We start from the raw sequence: 19,680 nt of genomic DNA, 5'->3' as shown, positions 1-19,680 counted from the left end.
ACCACAGCTAAAACTGGAATAACATTAGTTGCTCACCAGGGCTGCTACATGCATGTATCTGGGTTGATCATCTGCCAAGCCATTTGAAAAGAAACGGATGGGAATTCCTTGGCGAAAGGCATTTATAGGGAAGTTTCTTGTTACATTTATCCAATATTATTACATTTGTTATCTGTTTGTCATTACTTATTTTTTTATTTTTCATGCATGTGTTTGTGTTTTTTTTAATGTTTTATTTTACATGCACATCTCAAAAATAAACCTTAAAAACCTAAACTACCACCTAACCCTGATAAAACATCTCAGGCACAAATATATATATATATATTTATTTATTTATTAGAAGCACAGGGAAATAAATATCTTCTTTACTTCCGAGACATGTTAAAATACTTCTCCGAAAAGTGGAAGCTGGAAAATAAGAGTTCAGGGATCATTATAATGATACAAACAAGTTATTTGCACATGGTGAAAATATCATTTGAATATAGCCTCTTTTTATTAATCAAAACCTGAAGTGCTCCATCTCTTTTTCTGAGAGATGTTTTATTGAGATTAACACTTTACAAACTGGACTGCTGTGTCACATACTGTATTTCACAGTGTCTGCCCTTTAAATTACAGAGGCGTTGAGAGGAGGAGTTTCAGAAGGTGGAGTCAGAACAAGAATCACAGCTTTCAGACAGCAAGGTACCATTGGATAAGTAGTCTTTAGAAATTGAAAGTAGAGGAGAAGCTGCAAAGTATACAAGGCATCCAGGATATTGTGGACCAGCTTACAGGAAGAACTCCCAACATGAAAATAAATGTTTCAAGTAAGCCTATATTGTATTGTAAATATACAGTAGCTATTGTTTTTATTGGTCCTAAAATGCTGATGTAGTTTTGCACAGAGCAGCCCAGATCCTTCTTGGGTACCCCTCGACAGAGCTCCTGACCCCTCCCTCCTGCCCACTGCCCCCTCAGCAAGCAGCTGGTTATGGGGACACCTGAGCCAAGCTCCTGCTCTATGTGTTCATTGATACACAGTGCCATGGCTCGGCACGCCCCGCCCCGCCCCTTCTCACTCCTCATTTGGCCGCTGTCTTTGATTGACAGTAGCAAGAGCCAATGGGGAAAGAGTCCCAGACAGCCAGGGCTCTCGTGCAACATCGCTGGATCAAGATGGGGCTCGGGGGAATTATTAGAGGGGCTGAGGAGGGCTGCTTCACACAGAAGGTTTTTTTTATCTTAATGCATAGAATGATAAAGAAAAAAACAACTTCTGCCTTTTTTAGCAACAGAAAAAACAAACATTTGTTTTTAAAACAGGCTAAGCCTGACAAAGGAGCACGCATGCTCCCAACACAAGCACCGCCGGCCTGCATTGTTCCCGGAAGTGACGTCAACTACGCCACGTCCTGCTGTGCATTACGGAACATCTCCCCCCTGTGCTCTACCAACCAGGAAGGGTCCACTACCACCAGCAGCACACCCGGAACTCTATTGAGATACTTGGATACTTTTGTGCATCTACAGCCTATGACCTCTTCCCACTATGGAACATGCGGATAAAAAATATTATTGAAAAGCTGGCATTTTACTACTCAAATGTGTTTTTATACCCTATTAATAAATGGTTTTATCGTATATGCTGAACTTAGAGGGTGCCGTCCTGTGTTTTTAAAACAATTCCTACTGTTTGTCTATGTGAAAAACCTAGATTCTAGTATGTGTATCCACATTGACGATTCCCCCAAACTTTGTCCCTCCTGTTAGCTCACCTAATCTCCCTTACCCATTATAAAGTATATACAGTGCCTTGAAAATTGTGAAATGTGAAAATGTGAAATTTTCCACATTTTGTCATGTTACAACCAAAAACATAATGTATTTTATTGGATAGACCAAGTCGCACATAATTATGAAGTGATAGGAAAATGATAAATGGTTTTCATTTTTTTTTTTTTACAAATATGTGACAAATGTGTAGTGTATTTATATTCAACCATCCCGAGTCAATACTTTGTAGAACCACCTTTTGCTGTAATTACAGCTGCAAGTCTTTTTTGGAATGTCTCTACCAGCTTTGCACATTTAGAGAGTGACATTTTTGCCCATTCTTCTTTGCAAAATAGCTTAAGCTCTGTCAGATTGGATTGAGAGTGTCTGAGAACAGCAATTTTCAAGTCTTGCCACAGATTCTCATGTGGATCTAGATCTGGACATTGACTGGGTCATTCTAACACATGAAAATGCTTTGATCTAAACCATTCCATTGGCAGCTCTGGCTGTGTTTTCTCCTTCACTGATGGGCACTGATGGGGCTGCACTGACAGCCACCAATGAGATGGCACCGATGGGGTGGCACTGATAGGTGGCACTGATAGACAGCACAGATGGGCACTGATAGACAGCACAGATGGGCACTGATAGGTGGAACAGATGGGCATGGATGGGCACTGATAGGTGACACTCTACACTAATAAATGGTACTGATGGATGCCAATCAGTGCCAAGCAATAATGCCTGCCAATCAGTGATGCCCATTGTGGGCACTGATTGGCATCCATTGTGGGCACTGATTGGCATTCCTGGTGGTCTAGGATGGCATACCTGGTGGTCCAGTGTGGACATCCTCGGGTGGCATCCTCGATCAGCACAGACCCCCCTGTCAGAGGAGCAGCCGAACGGCTCTCCTCTACTTGCGTCTGACAGGCACGAGTGAGGAATAGCTGATCACTGGCTCTTCCTGTTTACACTGTGATCAGCTGTGATTGAACACTGCTGATCACGTGGTAAAGAGTCTCCATCAGAGACTCTTTACCTAGATCAGTGTTGCGGGGTGTCAGAGTGACACCCCGCAACAACGATTGCAGCCTGGGGCACGCATTGGCTTGATATCCTGCTGGACGTCTAGTCAGGATATTGAAACCACTTTGCCGCTGTCATTTTGCTATATGGCGGGCGGCAAGTGGTTAAACAATAGCTTTCTTCTTGCCACTTGTCCATAAAGGCCAGATTTGTGGAGTACATGACTAATAATTGTCCTGTGGACAGATTCTTCCGCCTGAGCTGTGGATCTCTGCATCTCCTCCACAGTTGCCATGAGCCTCTTGGCTGCTTCTCTGGTTAATGCTCTCCTTGCCCCGCCTGTCAGTTCAGGTGGACGGCCATGTCTTGGTAGGTTTGCAGTTGTGCCATACTCTTTCCATTTTCAAATCATGGATTGAACAGTGCTCTGTGAGATGTTCAAAGCTTGGGGTATTTTTTTATAATCTAACCCTGCTATGCAACTATATCTCTGACCTGGCTGGTGTGTTCCCTGGCCTTCATGATGCTATTTGTTCACTAAGGTTCTCTAACAAACCTTTAAGGGCTTCACAGAACAGCTGCATTTATACTGAGATTAAATTACACAGGTGGACTCGGTTCCACTAAGGGTATCAGAGTAAAGGGGGCTGAATACAAATGCACGCCACACTTTTCACATATTTATTTGTAAAAAAAATTAAAAACCATTTATCATTTTCCTTCCACTTCACAATTATGTTTCACTTTGTGTTGGTCTATCACATAAAATCCCAATAAAATACATTTACATTTTATTGCTGACATTTTTCTAGGTGTTTGTTGTTTTGTATAAACACATATTTCTGTAGTCAGCTGTGCTTCTTGCAGGGTTAATAGTCACCTGTGCTTCTTGCATACTCTACTATGAAGTGCTCTTCACGAAGCGTGATGGATACATGGTTGCCTGCTCTGTATCATCCGGCAGGCTTCTCTTACCCATAAAGTGTCCTGACAAAAAAAGATAAAAGACAGTCAGTGAACATGTGTAAGGGCACACTTCTGTACACTTCTGTTTTGGCAAAGATTATTTAATCTATTGGAGGGGACTTTATCTTGAAAAAACAGCTTCCAATCAGCCAATGGCTGCCAGCACTGATGGGTGTGTTCTGGGCAGTGTGTGTGTGTGTGTGTGGGGGGGGGGGTCATAGTCCCCCTGTCAGAACACAATAGCTCAGCAGAGATATTGCTGTACTAACTTTGCATAGTTAGTACGGCATGTTCCTCCTGAGCACCTCAGGTTTTTCTGTTTAGCCTGCTGGATTAAAGAAAAAGAACAAAGTGTGTACCAGGCTTTAGACAAGCCTTTCTCAACCTTTTCAACCCAGAGGAACCCTTGAAATAGTTCTCCAGTCTCGGGGAACCCCTGCTAACAATTAGAAATGTACAACTCATGATACATTAGTGTGATGGCCATTGGGAAGAATGGTCCTTACACTTGTGGTCATTGGGAAGAATAACCTCCTTACAGATAGCTAAAAAGATCAATGGTGTCAGTGGGAACTTATCCGAGAGGCAGAAATGGACCAATGCTGAAGGAACCCCTAGCAACCTCTGGAGAAACCCTAGGGTTCCACAGAACCCTGGTTGAGAATCACTGCTTTAGACTGTCAGCAGACTCTACAACTGTGTATCTCCTGTAGCAAATGTATTTTCAGATTCTAATGCCGCGTACACACGACCGGACTTTTCACTGGATTAGGTCCGACGATCTTCCCGATGGACTTTTGGTGCGAGGTCCAATGGACTTTCCGAACGAGCTGACTTGCTTACGCATGAACTGATTTTCCGGCAGACTAGGTCTGACGGACTTCCCGACGGACTTTCAAAATGAACGGACTTGCCCCTACGTTCATTTTGAATGTGACTCCAGGTACGTTGGAACTAGAAAGGGAAGTCAATCTCACAGCTTTCATCGGCGAGATTGACACCTTGCGAGCCCGTCGCCTGTTTTGGATTTTAAGGGGAACCTCCTATGCCGAAATAACTACGTGGGGTCCCCCCAAAATCCATACCAGACCTTTATCCGAGCACGCAGCCCAGCCGGTTAGGAAAGGGGGTGGGGACAAGCAAGCACCCTCCACTCCTGAACCGTACCAGGCCGCATGCCCTCAACATGGCCCCCCCAACCCAAAGCACCTTGTCCTCATGTTGATGAGGACAAAGGCCTCTTCCCGACAACCCTGGCCGTTGATTGTCGGGGTCTGTGAGTGGGGGTCTTATCGGAATCCGGGAGCCCCTTTTAATAAGGGGCCCCCCTAAAAAATATTGACACTTTTCCCCCAGGTGAATGGGTAGGGGTACGATGTACCCCATACTTATTCACATAGGGTGGTGGGCCGGGATCTGGGGGCCCTTTATTAAAGGGGGCTCCCGGATTCCGATAAGCCCCCTGCCCGCAGACCCCGGAAACCAATGGCCAGGGTTGTCGGGAAGAGGCCCTTGTCCTCATCAACATGGGGACAAGGTGCTTTGGGGTAGGGGGGTCACAGGGTGCCCCCCTTCCCTAAAGCACCCACCCCCCATGTTGAGGGCATGTGGCCTGGTACGGTTCAGGAGGGGGGGGGGGCGCTCGCTCGTACCCACCCACTTTCCTGACCGGCTGGGCTTCGTGCTCGGATAAGGGTCTGGTATGGATTTTGGGGGGGACCCCACACCGTTTTTTGCAGAGTAAGGGTTCCCCTTAAAATCCATACCAAACCTAAGGGCCTGGTGTACAGTACGCTGTAGCAGAGAACCTACGCGATAGAACCACGCTGGAAACATTCTCGTGGGCAGGTGCTGTTTCTAGGTCCGTCTGACTTTTGGGAAGAAAAAGTCAGACGGAGCCAACACACGATCGAATTGTCCGATGGATTCTGATCCGCCGGACCAAGTCTGCCGGAAAGTCCGATCCTGTGTACGCGGCATTAGATGTGACATTAGCTTTATTGAACTGAATTGTTATGTTTTCAGAAAACCAGAACACTGGTAAATTGGTTTCAGCATGGAAATGGTTAGCATGTCTATCTTAGAATTGCCTGACCATACCAGCCTCATGCTCGGTCAGACAATACAACCAGCCAAATGCTAAACAAAATATAAGTGAAATGTCCCCATATGGGTGTCAGAAAGGAAAATAAATATAATTAATTTGCTAGGATCTTGCCCATGTCATGGTTCATATAGTGTAGACCCAAGTACTCAGTGCTCATATGGAAGAGCAGCATTGTCACCCTGGCACAAGACATATGCTAAGACTGCAGGATCCCTCTGCTCATCTCAATAGCATAAAGGGGGGGGGGTGGTCCAGAGTTCACAATGTAGCAAATTCACAAGGTAGAGACATTCATTGTTAGAATTTACACACACTTTAAATCCAACTTCTTCTGAGTGCCATCTGCAGGTAAAGCCTGGTATTGTTGCTCAGCTACTAAACCTGTAGTAACCTATATTGAGAGACCATTGCTGGTCTCCTTACCATCTTGAAGGACACATGCAGCAAGTACACTTTGGACCTCTGATCTACATACTAGTTCTGGATCAGTGCGTAGAAGATATTGGGCTATTGGATCACCATTTCCAAATAGTAGTTATGTACATCCATTAACCACTTGCTTACTGGGCACTTAAACCCCCCTCAGTCCCAGACCAATTTTCAGCTTTCAGCGCTGATGCACTTTGAATGACAATTGCGCGGGCATACAACACTGTACCCAAATGAAATTTTTATCATTTTTTTCCCACAAATAGAGCTTTCTTTTGGTGGTATTTAGTTACAGCTCGGAGTTTTATTTTTTGCTAAACAAACAAAAAAAGATGCAAAAAAAAAAAAATCATGTTTAATAGTTTGTTATAAAATTTTGCAAACAGGTCATTTTTCTCCTTCATTGAAGTGCACTGATGAGGCGGCACTGATAGGCTGCACTGGTGGGCACTGATAGGCTGCATTGGTGGGCACTGATAGGCTGCACTGGTGGGCACTGATAGGCATAGTTAAGGCGGCACTAATAGGCACAGATAAGGTGGCACCGATAGGCACAGATAAGGCAGTACTGATGAGCACAGATAAGGCGGCACTGATGGGCACGGATGGGTGGCACGGATGGGTGGCACGGATGGGTGGCACTAAGGGGCACTGATAGGTACCACTGATAGATGGGACTGATGGGCACTGATAGGTGGCACTGCTGGGCACTGATGGGCAGCACTGCTGGGCACTGATGGGCACTGGTAGATGACACTGATGGGCACGGATATGTGGCACTGGGGTGCAGCACCGTTGTTGAGGCAGATTGTGGGCACTGTGGGTGGCACTGCTGGGTGGCACTGTGGGCACTGCTGGGTGGCACTGACGGGGGGCACTTATGTTTTATTAAGGTGGCACTGGCAGGAGGCAGGTGGGCACTGGCAGGGGGCAGGTGGGCACTGGCAGGGCTGGCCGTGATCGGGACTGATGTCCCGATCACGGCCGCCGGTGATCGGCTCTTTTTTTTTCTCCTCGCGCTGTCAGCGCGAGGAGGAATAATAGCCGGTTACCGGCTCCATTGCATCACATGATCAGCTGTCATTGGCTGACAGCTGATCACGTGATAAGGGGTCGGGATCGACCCCTTGCTCGGATCAGTGATCAGGCGAGTCTCATAGACTCGCAGATCACAGAGCGCGCCGCGCGCGCCCCTCAGGGGGCGCACAGGCCGCTCGTGCACGGGACGACGTCAATAGACGTAGTCCCGGCAAAGGAGGTCCGCGCTGTAGCCGTCATTCGGCTATAGCGCGGATCTCAAGTGGTTAAAGAATGGAAACAATGGCAGAAAAACAGTTAAGAACCAGGGCCGGACTGGTCTACCAGGATAGTGGTAAATTTCCCAGTAGACAGCCTGCCCTGGGGCAGCTTTGAGCTGTGGCTGCAACAGCATTGGCCCAAGTGTTGTCAACCGCCTGTTAATTTACAAACAGCCTGTAAATTTCAGTCTATTTTAGGGCTGCCCGTAAATGCACATTATGGGCAGCAGCGCCCGTAAAAAATATGGTTGCGGCTGACATATCAACTGCACATGCGCTCTTCCAAATCTAGCCAGGCTTGGGAAAGCTTGTACAGGCTCGGCCACATTTGAATAGGCGGGCGCATGCCCAGTGACGTAATGGCGCTGGGCCATGCCATTTTTAAATGTAAGGCACTCATCTTGGTCTTGGCCAAGACAGACCAGACCCCTCTTCAGCCCCTGACCACCTCTTGTTACTCTCCTGTACCATGGCTGCACAGCCTATGACCACCTCCTATTTATGTGTACAGATGTGATACCACATTGTTACAGGTGTTAGGTTCCATTAAAAAATAGAGTTATGAATAATACTTCTTTAATAGGCATTACTTGCTATCCCTGTTACACAAAGATAAAGTAAATATTATAGGAAACTAATTCAGGTTGCATACTGCAACATTCAGGAGAGCCTTAAGGGACATTATGTAAAATAGCATTGATCTTTCACAGATTATTGTAAATTTGTACCAGGAAACTAATAAAAAAAGGTTATAGTCTGTACTGGGAAACAGAGCACAGGAAGAAACATTAGCACACTGAAAAGGACACAGATTTTTTTTTTTTAAAGCTATGTAACTTGTTCTTGACAAGTATCATTTTTTACGTATGGATGTATTCAAATGTGGGTGTCCACTGGGTGATGTAAGTCTCATAGAGGTTACCGGTCACATGGGCATGCTTTTCTTTTTCTCCTGTAAATCATTTACATCATTGATGCTTTTTAGTGAATGCCGTATACTGCTCATTCTAATAAATAAAAGCAGCTTTTCAGCTTGCTGTGAGCATTCTAATGACATGGAAAAAATTGCAAGAAAAATGTTAAAGGTCTTATTTTAATATTGACATGAATATGTCAAGGTCTAGTGATTTCTGTCCTTTTATCAGCTGTAAATCTTGTTCTTCAGAAATTATTAAACTAATTAGACCTTCTTATGGTAATATTATCTTAAAGGGTTCATAGAGAATGAAGATTTATTCAGGTATAATACAACCACCCAAAGATTCGTTTAACAAAATGTCATGTAAGCATACCTGCCTATAAGGAAACATATACATCTATAACCAGAATATCTTTTCCAGGATATTTGGCACACTGTGTCTGTGCTTACAGATGTACGAATCATCGCCTGTGTGCTGTACTTGAGCTATAGGGATTGATTTACTAAAGGGAATGGGGGTTATTTACTAAAGGAAAATCCACTTTGCACAGAATGTGCACTTGGAATTAAAGTCGCTGTAGATCTGAGAGAGACATGCAAGGAAAATAAAAAACGGAATTTTAGCTTGCACGTGATTGGATGATAACATCAGCAGAACTTCCACTCATTTCAGATCTATCCCTTAGATTTAAAGCGACTGCACTTCCAAGTGCACTTTCAATGCAAAGTGGATTTGCCTTTCGTAAATAACCCCCAAAGTGTACCTAGAAGAACTGACGCTGTTTTGAAGGAAAGGATGGTCACACCACCTGACCTCAATTTTCTACATGCTTTTCTAGTGCACTGCATGCTTCATTAGGTTACAATGGTGGGTTATTACTTCATGTAAATGGGTGTTGGGTCTGGTGTGTGTCTGAATGACATAGTCAGCCACAATTCCTGAATCAACTGTGGGAGTTATCCTTCTGGATATTGTTCTGGATATTGTTGTAGGTCTTTCAGTTCCATAGGACTACAAAGTCTCCTACAACGTCTACTAGTAAGTAGTAGTAAATACATGACGTAACAGGAATACAACCTATGATGCATTTTGCGTTGCTCGCAGTACTTTATCAAAGAATATATATTTTGATAAAGTGATGGGAGCATTGTTAAATGTGCCAGTTTGCATTCACGTGACAATCATTTGCCATACACAGTGTCCAGTACTGCAAATCCACAATTGGTATATTTGGAAGACATAGTATTTAAAGCCCCAGTGCAGCCAAACATTTTTTCTCTAGATTTTAGGTGTAAAGAAAGACTTAGCACTTTTGTAAGGTTTTTATTGTTGTCTATTACCCCACAGGAAGTGGTGTATTTAAGTTTTGTGCTGCCCTAGGCCTGACTAAACTTGTGTGCCCCTAATTTAAATATGAACCACATCTTCTAGTCAAGGCCACACCCCTTCCTGTTTAAGACCCACCCTATCAACTCAACAAATGCATTTTCTATAGCATTTTTCTTTTTTTTTGATTGTAGTTTTTTTTATTTTTTATTTTTTTATTTATGGATTGCGGGATATACAAAAAGACATAAAAACCGACATGTTAACCAACTTCCCCCAGTGTTGAAACCAAGTCAATGATCACAATAACATTTTTGTACATGAGTGAGACAGCATCACAGTTTCCATCATCACATTATAGTAGACCTTGATTTTAGTTTAATTAAACTAAACAACAATCATATATATATATATATATATATATATATATATATTATAAAACATTTAATAACTACAAGAATTAACAATGAGAAATTCAGTTTTACATAATACCGAGTTTTGACATGGATAATATAATATGCATTGCACAGTATGTTGTAGAGAATAAGTATTTATACTACTGATCTTAGCTAATACGCAAGATATTATCTGGGACATTGCTTTAGTTGAACTAGGACTTGCTTGCCTATATGTGCTATCACAATATGTCACTGGATTAGTAAGATTACTCCTATTTTATAAGTTATTTGGATTTGTGTTTGCTGCCACTGATTGTAATCATAGGATTATTTCACTTATTTGTATAATGACTAGGAATTCCCTAGTCATTATATAAATAAGTGAAATAATCAGCCCCCCCCCCAGCCCATAAGACTGGCGCTACATCAAAAGTGTTGTGGATGCTGGCTACTGGGAGATCTATTGTTGCTGGGATCTATTGTTGCAGGTGGGGATCTATTGTAGCTCTGGGGGGATGTATTGTTTCAGGGGGGATCTGTTGTTCCTAGTGGGTGGTCTATTGGTGCTGGTGTTTCCATGTAGATTCATAAATAGTCTTTCATACAGTGTAGTTTAAGGTGCATTAAATGTAGCTAATATGTTTAGATAATAATATGCTACTGAGATTAGAACCTCAGATTGATTGTGTTTTACATGTTTAAATAAGTAATGATTAAACTAATTGTATTGCATAGATACATGTTATTTCTAGTGTAACAGCAATCGGGTGACAGACGTGTTACTACAATTGATTTGTTTTGAGGAGGATGGGCCTAGAAATCCTATACCATGGTGGCTGAATAGTTAATACCTTGCTTTTCTTTGTTATAGTCTTGGGTTCAATTACCCTTAGACCCCATGCACACTATTAGATTTTCTGTAGATTTTTGTCTTCAGATTTACCAAAACCATATAATAGAGGTCAAACCTTAAGGCCCCTTTCACACTGTCGGCCAGTCAGTTTTGACGGTGGACCTGAACGGGTGCTACAACAGTACATTCAGTCTGTATATGCAGTAAAGCATGCTTGTTATACTTACTGGGGAAGCTAAGGGGGTTAATCCTTTGCACTGTGTATAAAGGCTACTTTTCTCCCTTAACCACTTGAGGACCGCCGTATTGCCATTGTACGTCAGCACAATGGCACAGGCAGGCATAATCACGTACATCTACGTGATTGCCTTCCAGCGGGTGGGGGGTCCGATCGGACCCCCTCCCGCTGGTTACGGCGGTCCGATTCGGTCCAGGAGCGCTCCGTGATGAGGGGATGGCCGTTGGTTTTCGGCCACCCCCTCTGGATCGCTCCTGGCCAATGAGAAGCTTCCTCCCCTGTGTATTGTTTACACAGGAAGGAGGAAGTGATGTCATTCTCCTCGGGGCGGTCTTTTTGACCGGACTACGAGGAGAACAGTAAAAGTAAGTGTGCACCAACACTACACTGACATGTAGGTACACACAGGCATACAAACCCCCCCCCGATCCCCCCCCCGATCGCCCCCCGATCCCCCCCCCGCCCCCCCTCCCCCCCCAGTCACAGTGTCACTGATTGCATTGATCATTTCTTTACTGATCAATGCATTCAGTGTCAGTTGTGACAGTAAAAACTGTCAGGACAGTTAGTGTTAGGTCCAGGGTAGCCCCCTATCACCCCCCAATAAAGATTTAACCCCCTGATTGCCCCTAGAGTTAACCCTTTCACCCCCTTTTGCCAGTGTCACTAAGCGATCATTTTTCTGATCGCTGCATGTGTCGCTAGTGTCGCTAGGTAGCTAGTTATTTTTTTAGGTTCACCGCCAGGTTTTTATAGCGCTAGGTACCCCGATATACTACCCAATAATGTTTTTAACCCCCTGATTGCCGCTAGTTAACCCTTTCACCCCCTTTTGCCAGTGTCACTAAGCGATCGTTTTTCTGATCGCTGCATTAGTGTCGCTACAGTCGCTAGGTAGCTAGTTATTTTTTTAGGTTCACCGCCAGGTTTTTATAGCGCTAGGTACCCCGATATACTACCCAATAATGTTTTTAACCCCCTGATTGCCGCTAGTTAACCCTTTCACCCCCTTTTGCCAGTGTCACTAAGCGATCATTTTTCTGATCGCTGCATGTGTCGCTAGGTAGCTAGTTATTTTTTTAGGTTCACCGCCAGGTTTTTATATCGCTAGGTACCCCGATATACTACCCAATAATGGTTTTAACCCCCTGATTGCCGCTAGTTAACCCTTTCACCCCCTTTTGCCAGTGTCACTAAGCGATCGTTTTTCTGATCGCTGCATTAGTGTCGCTACAGTCGCTAGGTAGCTAGTTATTTTTTTAGGTTCACCGCCAGGTTTTTATAGCGCTAGGTACCCCGATATACTACCCAATAATGGTTTTAACCCCCTGATTTCCGCTAGTTAACCCTTTCACCCCCTTTTGCCAGTGTCACTAAGCGATAATTTTTCTGAACGCTGCATCAGTGTCGCTAGTGTCGCTAGGTAGCTAGTTATTTTTTTAGGTTCACCGCCAGGTTTTTATAGCGCTAGGTACCCCGATATACTACCCAATAATGGTTTTAACCCCCTGATTGCTGCTAGTTAACCCTTTCACCCCCTTTCACCAGCGATCACAGTATAAGTGTCACTGGTGACGCTGGTTAGCCAGTTAGTTATTTAGGTTCCCCGTCAGGTTTTTATATAGCGCCAGGGACCCCCATATACTACCTAATAAAAATTTGAACCCCCTGATTGCCCCTAGTTAACCCTTTCACCACTGATCACCGTATAAGTGTTACGGGTGACTCTGGTTAGTTTGTTTTTTATAGCATTTTATATTCAAATCCGGAAGGCAGTGCTTGGTTTTCGGGGTCCCGTATGTGGCTAGGCTCCCAAAAAGTCCCCCACATGTGGTATCCCCGTACTCGGGAGAAGCAGCAGAATTTATTTTGGGGTGTAATTTGACTTCTGCACATAGCATGTGTGAGCAATATATCATTTAGTGACAACTTTGTGCAAAAAAAAAAAAAGTTTGTAATATTCCCGCAACTTTTGGCAAAATATAAAATATTCCATGGACTCAACATGCCTCTCAGTAAATAGCTTGGGGTGTCTACTTTCCAAAATGGGGTCATTTGGGGGGGTTTTGTGCTATTTTGGCATTTTATGGCCTTCGAAACTGTGATAGGTAGTGAGGAGTTAAATCAAAAATTTGCACCCTTAGAAATCCTGAAGGTGGTGATTGGTTTTCGGGGTGCCGTGCGCGACTAGACTCCCAAAAAGTCCCACACATGTGGTATCCCCGTACTCGGGAGAAGCAGCAGAATGTATTTTGGGGTGTCATTTCACATATGCCCATAGCATGTGTGAGCAATATATCATTTAGTGACAACTTGGTGCAAAAAAAAAAAGTTTGTAATATTCCCGCAACTTGTGGCAAAATATAAAATATTCCATGGACTCAACATGCCTCTCAGTAAATAGCTTGGGGTGTCTACTTTCCAAAATGGGGTCATTTTGGGGGGTTTTGTGCTATTTTGGCATTTTATGGCCTTCGAAACTGTGATAGGTAGTGAGGAGTTAAATCAAAAATTTGCACCCTTAGAAATCCTGAAGGTGGTGATTGGTTTTCGGGGTGCCCTGCGCGACTAGACTCCCAAAAAGTCCCACACACGTGGTATCGCCATACTCGGGAGAAGTAGCGGAATATATTTTGGGGTGCAATTCCACATATAACCATGGCATGTGTGAGCAATATATCATTTAGTGACAACTTTTTGTAAAAAAAATTTTTTTTTTTTTTTTTTTGTCATTATTCAATCCCTTAGGACAAAAAAAATAAATATTCAATGGGCTCAACATACCCATCAGCAATTTCCTTGGGGTGTCTACTTTCCAAAATGGGGTCATTTGGGGGGGATTTGTACTGCCCTGCCATTTTAGCACCTCAAGAAATGAGATCGGCAGTCATAAATTAAAAGCTGTGTAAATTCCAGAAAATGTACTCTAGTTTGTAGACGCTATAACTTTTGCGCAAACCAAAAAATATACGCTTATTGACATTTTTTTTACTAAAGACATGTGGCTAAATAAATTTTGCCCTCAATGTATGACTAAAATTTAGTTTATTCGATTTTTCTTATAACAAAAAGAAGAAAATATCTTTTTTTTTCAAAATTTTCGCTCTTTTTCCATTTATATCGCAAAAAAAAAAAATCGCAGAGGCAATCAAATACCATCAAAAGAAAGCTCTATTTGTGGGAAGAAAAGGACGCAAATTTCGTTTGGGTGCAATATTGCATGACCGCGCAATTACCAGTTAAAGCAGCGCAGTGCGAAATTGCAAAAAGACCTCTGGTCCTTAAGGTGTTTATTGGTCCGGAGCTGAAGTGGTTAATGACCAAGCCGATTTTTGCAATACGGCACTGTGTTTCTTTAACTGACAATTGTGGATGTGCAACGCTGTACCCAAACAAAATTGATGTGTTTTTTACCCACAAATAGAGCTTTCTTTTGGCGGTGTTTGCTCTTTTTTTGTTTATAGTGAAAAAAATAAACCAACAATTAAAAAAAAATGTACTTTTGCTATAATAAATAACCAAATAACCCCCAAAAATTTAAAAAAATAAGTTCTTCATCAGTATATATTCTTCTAAATATTTTTGGTGAATAAAATCGCAATAAGCATATATTGATTGGTTTGTGCAAAAGTTACAAAATAGAGGATAGATTTATGCTATTTTTATTATTATTATTTTTTTTTACTAGAATTGGTATGGATCTGCAATTTTTGACATTGCAGCGGACAGATCGGACACTTTTGACACTTTTTTGGGACCATTGACATTTATACAGTGATCAGTGCTATAAATAGCCATTACGGGGCGATCAATGGGATAAATGTTTTCCTTCGTGTGTGTTTCTAATTGTGAGGGGATGGGACTGACTGGAGGAAGAGACATATCGCTGTTCCTAGGAACAGGAACAGAAACTGCTACTAGGAACAGCAGAGCTCTCCTCCCCTGTCAGAACGGGAATTTGTGTGTTTACATACACAAATCCCTGTTTTGGCCATGCGCATCGGGTCCCCTGCCAAGCAGCGTGCGCGCGTGCCTGCTATCGCCCTTAAAGGTGCCGCTGTACACCTACGGCGATTTTCGGGAACATGCCGACCTGCTGCCGTATAATGAAAACAATAAACTTGTCACTGGGGAAAGCTATGAAGCTAAGAAAGGACAGCCAGGAAATAAACATGTTTAGTCACTGGTCATGGATCACTGGGAAAGGTTGAACATTTAGAGGTGACATGAGCACAGTTGAAAGAATATTTCCAGTTTTGTTGCTAATTAACTTAGATTTATTAGATTTACAGGCTCCTAAAAAAATAATACTTATCCTTTAAAACCGCTCTAAAGGATATTTTGTTTTATTAAAATGATAAAAAATGGTATACTTACCTGGTCTATAAAAAGGTATTGACACAGAGCGCCCCCCGAACCTCCTCTTCTGGGGTCCCCCACCAGAGCTCTCAGCTGCTCCTCTGTTGTGTTTGCCCCCCTTAGCAAGCCGCTATGGGGATACCTGTGTGCTCGCTCCTGAGCTGGGCTGTGTACATCTATAGACACACAGCATGGCTCAATCCTTACCCGTTCCCTCCTCACAGGATTTAATTGACAACAGCAGGAGCCAATGGCTCCCGCTGCTGCCTCTGTGAGGAGAGGAACACAGACCAGCGCAACTGCAGATGGGTAGAACACTGGAATAAATTAGGACTCGGGTAAGTATTTAGGGAGGTGAGGGGGCAATACAACTACTGGGGCATTTTTTACCTTCATTACCCATCCTAACACTACCCCCCCTCTCCTAGCACAAATCCCCCCAGCTAGCTACCACCCCCCCCCCCCCTTCCTACATCTCCTCTTTGCCCTTGCTGCAGCAAAATGACACAAAGCCCATGGTACAGTCTGACCATGAAAAGGTTATTGTGTTAATTTTGTGTACAGAGAGGAGGGAGAGCACATCCCATTTCTCCTCTGGGCTCCCTCCTTCTCTTTGCTGTTATCTGTACTTCGTTTGGCCGCTTGCACACGCATCAACCAGGGTCCTTTTGTAACCTGTGGCCAATGCGCAATTGCGTGTGTGATTCTCTATCCGCGCACGTGCGCATTGCCTGGGCTTAGCCCAGTGGTTCTGAGGTTTGTGTGCACGTGCATTTTCAACAACATGTCTGCTTTGTAGCGCATGCGACGTGTTTTTGCACAGGTGCGCGCATGTTGCGGAACCATTGACCCTGTGATGCTATTGGGTGCCTATTTTGGCGCCATGTTTGCATCACAGGGTTGAAGGTTTTATATATATATATATATATATATATATATATATATATATATATATATATAGCGAGCAGGCTCCACGGATCACACAGACAGCCTGGGACCCAGGGAAGGCTTGTTGTTTTCTTACCACAAGTAAGTTTATTTATATTGCCTATCAAGTGCTGGTTCCTTGACCGCAGTCCCCTAATGAGGACTGCGATCTGGTTCATACCTTCTGAACATCTGTTCTAAGTTCGTTTGTTAACCAGCACTTCATTCATTTCTCTCCTTTGTTCTAATCCACACACATGTTTGTTGATTTAAAGTGGATGTAAACTCAATGTCATCCTTTCTAAACTACTGCCATAGGGGTTATCTAGAAGGATATATATGCCTCCTGTTTGTTTCCCTACCTGTCAAATGTCTCCCCTCTATCTGTTATGAGAACCGAAAAACTGCAGATTCTGTGGGTGGGTCTGTTGTCTGGAGCTCGGTGGGTGGAGTCGTGATATCCGTCTCCCCGCCCACCTCTACACTCCCCTTGTCAATATGCATTTTCTCCTGTGTATTTCTTACACTGAACTTCTGCTATGATCACTAACATCCAGTCAAAAGACAGGAAAGTAACCACATGACTTTAGCATGCCCAATTATGCTGAGGTGTGGAACATCCAATCCTGGCAGAGCAGCAGACGAAAGGAGTGGGAGGGAATTAAAAAATAATGCTAATGGAAAAGGTCCGATCGGATTATATTGTCGGAAAATACTATGGTGTGTGGGCTCTACCGGACTTTTTCCGTCGGAAATTCGAAAGGAAAAAATTTGAGAGCAGGATCTAAAATTTTCCAACAAAAAAATCCGATCTGGCTTTTTCCGAGCGTTTGTAGAGAATTCCAATGGACAAAGTGCGACACATGCTCAGATCAAATTACGAGACCAAAGCTATTGGCTACTAGCCTCTAGATCCGTCGTATGCAACGAACGTCATCATGTTTCGAACGATCAGATTTTCCGACAACTTTGTTGGACCGTGTGTATGCAACACCAGTTTCGGACAAAATCCGTCAGAAAAAAAAGTATGCAGGCATAGGACACACCCCTTACCACAGCCCCTTAAAGGAGAATTGTACAAAAAAAACAAGATTTTTTAAACCCACAAATGCTTTTTTTTTACCACTAATATTCCTTTATATTGGTCTTTGGAATTTATACATGCAGCAATTTAGAAATCAGATGACAGGTTTAGCACTGGAAAACACTTTTTAATAGAAAAAAAGTGCATTTTATATACAACCCTATAGATCATATCCAAATGAGGAGGAATGAGGGACTTTGCTCCAAATCAGGGACGGTCCATCGAAATCAGGGACAGTTGGAAGCTATGGTGTCACTGGTCCCCAAAAAGTGTCACTTAGGTTCAGCTTTGTCCGCCTCAATGTCGCAGTCCTGCTAAAAATCGCAGATCGCTGCCATTACCAGTAAAAATAAATAAAAGTCCCTAAATCTGTCCCGTAGTTAAATCTATCCCATAGTCCCTAAATCTATCCCATGGTTAAAAATGCACATGTATATGTGGATGCTATATCTTTTGTCCAAACCAATCAATATATACGCTTATTAGGAATTTTTTTTACCAAAAATATGTAGCAGAATACATATTGGCCTAAATTGATGAAGACATTTTTTTTTCTGGATATGTTTTACAGCAGAAAGTAAAAAATATTGTTTTGTTTTTTTCACAATTGTCGGTCTTTTTTTGTTTATATCGCAAAAAATAAAAACCGCAAAGGTGATCAAATACCACCAAAAGAAAGCTCTATATGTGGGGAAAAAAGGACATCAATTTTGTTTGGGTACAGCGTCCCATGACAGCGCAATTGTCAGTTAAAGCAACACAGTGCTGTATCGCAAAAAAATGACCTGGTCATTGAGCAGCCAAATCTTCCTGGGCTGAAGTGGTTAAAAATGCACATGTGTATGGGAAAAAATTTATATGCATGACGGAACTGGGATGTCATGAAAACTGAGCCTAATACAGCTGATTGTAGTGTCACACTCCGTTAAAGCGACATAATGCCGTATCTCAAAAAATCGCCTGGTCGGGAAGGCCAGGTCGGAAAGTAATTAACACCTTCCCAAGGCGGAAGTGGTTAATGGTTTGAACCATCTATGGCCAGCCTATGGGTCCACGTACACTGTATTAGAAAATGCTGCTTTTACAGGAGTTTTGTGTTTTGCTTGTAGAAGCAGCTCAATGTTATCCTATGTGTCTATGCACATATGATGTTTAGAGGCATATTGTAGACCCAGTGTTTAGAGGCAGGAAAAAAAATAGACCCTTCTGGTTTGAGTTTTTAATTGGAATTTTCTGCCAGAAAAAAACCCACTAAATACACCTAATGCACCTAAAACAAACAAGCTTTTTTTTCTGCCAAGGGAACTGGTGTTTTTCTTAAGCCCAGTGTGCATGGAGTCTAAGCAGTCTCTATTTTGCAATCCTTTTCAATGTCTAACAATTACCACGATAAAAGCTTGCAGGTCAATATGTCTGCATGTGTCTATTATTAAGATTCCACTCACCAACTGCCCACTGAGGTACTTGTCTCCGAAACGCATTGCTTTTGTCTAGTTCGCCAGCATCTTCCGCAAACTCCACACAGACAGAGTGGGAGATGAAGGAGAAGAGCAACAGAATAGCCAAGAAGCCAATGGGCAGGATTCTGATGGCAGGAACTGCAGTCATGTCTGTGCTGTGTGCTCTGTAGAGATGTGATAGTCTGAGGGATGCCTCTGTTGATCTTTCCTCTCTGCCCTCAGTCATTTTATATAGTAGCTGCTCAGGGGAGGGAGGGGGGGGGGGGGGCAGCATCCTTGTGATGACTTATGCACACACGTTTGCTTACTCTGCAGGGCTTAACCCTACATCAGCCACAGTGATTGTCGTTAACTGCTTGCCAACCAGCCACCACAGTTTTACTGCGGCAGAATGGCACAGCTGGGCGAAAAGACGTTCCCTTATGTCACTTTGCCTTTTGGCCACTAGGGGCGAGTGCCCCCGATGTGAGTGCCCGGCGGGCGCAATGACCACCAGGCTCCTGCGATCGCTTGTGATAGAGC

General features: G+C 43.3%; 1 protein-coding gene and 1 long non-coding RNA gene across 2 annotated transcripts in view; one reads left to right on the top strand and one right to left on the bottom strand.

Annotated features, from left to right (window-relative positions):
* LOC143964504 (uncharacterized) overlaps positions 1–1,638 on the top strand; it is a 28,174-nt gene extending 26,536 nt beyond the window's left edge. The window contains exons 2-3 of the long non-coding RNA XR_013271153.1: positions 625–815; positions 1,312–1,638. This is a non-coding gene — a long non-coding RNA (uncharacterized LOC143964504). The remainder of the gene's footprint in view (positions 1–624; positions 816–1,311) is intronic.
* Positions 318–19,390, bottom strand: LOC143964503 (ranatensin). Its single transcript, XM_077474280.1, has 3 exons — positions 19,144–19,390; positions 3,674–3,780; positions 318–411 (listed from the first exon to the last, which is right to left on the bottom strand). Exons 1-2 carry the CDS (start codon positions 19,382–19,384, stop codon positions 3,695–3,697), a joined length of 327 nt encoding a protein of 108 aa, XP_077330406.1. The 5' UTR covers positions 19,385–19,390; the 3' UTR covers positions 318–411; positions 3,674–3,694.
* Positions 19,391–19,680: the final 290 nt, after the last annotated feature.

This window comes from Lithobates pipiens, unplaced genomic scaffold, assembly GCF_037356315.1.
Source record: "Lithobates pipiens isolate NorthernLeopardFrog02 unplaced genomic scaffold, aLitPip1_a1.2 Scaffold_8, whole genome shotgun sequence".
NCBI classification, from domain to species: domain Eukaryota; kingdom Metazoa; phylum Chordata; class Amphibia; order Anura; family Ranidae; genus Lithobates; species Lithobates pipiens.
Note: the sequence above shows the minus strand (reverse complement) of the source record. Positions and strands in the feature narration are given on the sequence as shown.

Excerpts from the sequence above, each read along its gene's own strand:
- LOC143964503 (XM_077474280.1), bottom strand. The coding sequence starts at position 19,384 with ATGACTGAGGGCAGAGAGGAAAGATCAACAGAGGCATCCCTCAGACTA. Across the intron at positions 3,781-19,143 it reads AGTACCTCAGTGGGCAGTTG|GACACTTTATGGGTAAGAGA; the intron begins GTGAGTGGAATC and ends TTTTTTTGTCAG.